At 58.5% G+C, this 2,145-nt stretch overlaps 1 protein-coding gene across 1 annotated transcript in view; it reads right to left on the reverse strand.

Moving 5' to 3' along the window:
- Positions 1-22: 22 nt before the first annotated feature.
- The window catches only part of SPRG_21725 (hypothetical protein), a gene marked incomplete at both ends in the record, with an annotated part of 3,221 nt that continues 1,098 nt past the window's right edge, over positions 23-2,145 (reverse strand). The window contains 10 exons of the mRNA XM_012355717.1: positions 23-115; positions 166-261; positions 313-435; positions 487-587; positions 649-772; positions 828-925; positions 969-1,494; positions 1,560-1,705; positions 1,755-1,851; positions 1,906-2,013. Of these exons, the coding sequence (XP_012211107.1) occupies positions 23-115; positions 166-261; positions 313-435; positions 487-587; positions 649-772; positions 828-925; positions 969-1,494; positions 1,560-1,705; positions 1,755-1,851; positions 1,906-2,013 (1,512 nt within the window). The remainder of the gene's footprint in view (positions 116-165; positions 262-312; positions 436-486; positions 588-648; positions 773-827; positions 926-968; positions 1,495-1,559; positions 1,706-1,754; positions 1,852-1,905; positions 2,014-2,145) is intronic.

The following is a 2,145-nucleotide window of genomic DNA, read 5'->3' on the forward strand; positions in this document are numbered from 1 at the left end:
GTACCAGCTGCCCGAGCGTCACCAGCGCCACCTGACGCTTCTGGATCGACCCGTGGTCTTGGAGGGCGTCGAGAATCAGTGGCAACAGCGCGGGCTCGTACGCCGCCATGGGCTCCTACGTAGTAGAGATCGCATCGTTCTGGTTGAAAACAACGAGATACGCACGTGCACCGCAAGCGCCAGCTCGCCAATGGTCGTCAAGACGGCGCTGGCGAGGTTCTGCTGCATCGCATTCCCATGCTGGATCTTGGGCAAGAGCACCTAGAGACGTGCAGGATGGATACCCCGATACAAACCGCATATCGGCGCCACCTGCAGGACGCGGCCAAGGTACGGCTCGATGAGGTGCTGCGAGCCGCGAATGAGGCGCCCGAGGAGACGTGTGCTGTCTTCGAGCATGCGCAGATCCATCGCGTGCTCGAGCTCCGTGAGCAGCTACAGATAGCATCCCCTGGTCCCCGCTTCGATCCTCATCAAATCCCGTACTTGGACCAAGACGCGGCGCAGCAATGGCAAGATAAACGCAGGGTTAAGCGGCGCGAGACGCTCCAAAAGACACATGGTGCCTTCTCGGATACTCGGGGTTTCTAAGTTGAATGCGTGTATCGACAAAAGTGTCCAGTTTGATAGACAATAGTTTCCACACACCGTCGTTGAGGAGGAAGAAGAGCAGAGTCAAGTGCGTCTCTTGGCTCAGCCACTCGTCAAAACGCGCGTCCAGCGACTCGACAACACTCTTCCGGACGTTCGAGTCGACGTCCGAAATGCCCACCTACATTGTCATTGTCATCGCCATCAACATCGCAAGCACGTCACGATGCGCCTACCTGTAGCAGCTGCTGCAAGACCTCGTCGATCACGCGGCCGCTGGGACCGCGTTTGGGCACGGCCGTCGGTAAGAGCAGCTTGGCGCACGCCACCACAGCTACCGTGTCCGTGTCAGTGCCATGACAGCGTCGTCGTCGTACCTTGCTTGCGGACCGTCATGTCGTGGTGCGTGAGGTACAAGCAGACGCTGTCGCGCACGAACGGTAGAATCGAAAACGGGCCGTGAAAGTTGAACCAGCTCAGCGTCTTGAGCGAGAGCGAGAGGGCGGCCGGTGACGCTTCGTCCCGCCGGCCGGCCTTGCGCGCTTTCATTGGCTTGTCGTCGAGTGACGGCGCAAACGTCACGCCTACCGAATTTCTAAGATTCGTGGACCGTTCGCAAGGGAGGCGAGAGGAGCTACCGCGCAAGACGAGCGAAATTTCGTTGAGGAGTCGCTCTTGGACGCCCGTCAAGAGCAGTGGCACGGTCTTGGTGATGTCGGCGAGCGCCTCGACGAGCGGGTCGTTGAGCCCGCCTTCCATCATTTGGTCGACCAGCGACGGCAAGTACGGCTCGAACGCAGCGCCGCACGCGCGCGTAAAGTGCGCCACGCACATGAGCGTCTCGATGCAAAAGTACCGGTTGCGCTTCATGCCGTCCTGGAGGAGCTCGACGATGCTCGGCAGCTGCGGCACCAAGTGGTCTATAAACCATTGAAAAATGAGCAAAAGGCGACAAATAAATAAAATACAAAAGAAAGCTGCGTACCGCCGACCGACAAGGCGAGGTGGCCGAGCGCAAGGAACGCGACGCCTCGCTCGGCTGCCGAGACGTACGTCGTCATGCGCTTCATGAGGTGCGTCACGCACGTGCTCAAATAGTGTCGGACAAACGCGTCTAGACACCATAGATAGTGTGCGATTGAAAGAGGCCGACGGGTCGATACCGGGGCAGTACGCTGCGAGCTGCGGCAAGAGCAGGCACACGGACCGCGCAACGAGTTTGTCGCGCGAGTCCTTGTAGCACAAGACAATGTCGCACACCTAGAGGACAATAGTCTCCATCATGAGGACGATCGACGCGAAGAAAGGAAGCACCTCGCGGAATCGGGGCACCATAAAGCTGCCCGTGTTTTGAAGCAGCTGCATGACCACGAGCAGCGAGCCGTGAATCGAGTCCCAAGCTGGCGTCTTGGTCGGCAGAATCTGCACCGACGTACCTAGACGGAGAGGTTGAGAGAGATGATGATGATGATGATGATGATGATGATGATGATGGAGGACAGGCCGACGCAATCGTACCAGAGCGCAATGAAACGTTGAGGCCTTCCTGGACTT

This window comes from Saprolegnia parasitica (assembly GCF_000151545.1).
Source record: "Saprolegnia parasitica CBS 223.65 unplaced genomic scaffold supercont2.293, whole genome shotgun sequence".
Taxonomy (NCBI): Eukaryota; Oomycota; class Saprolegniomycetes; order Saprolegniales; family Saprolegniaceae; genus Saprolegnia; species Saprolegnia parasitica.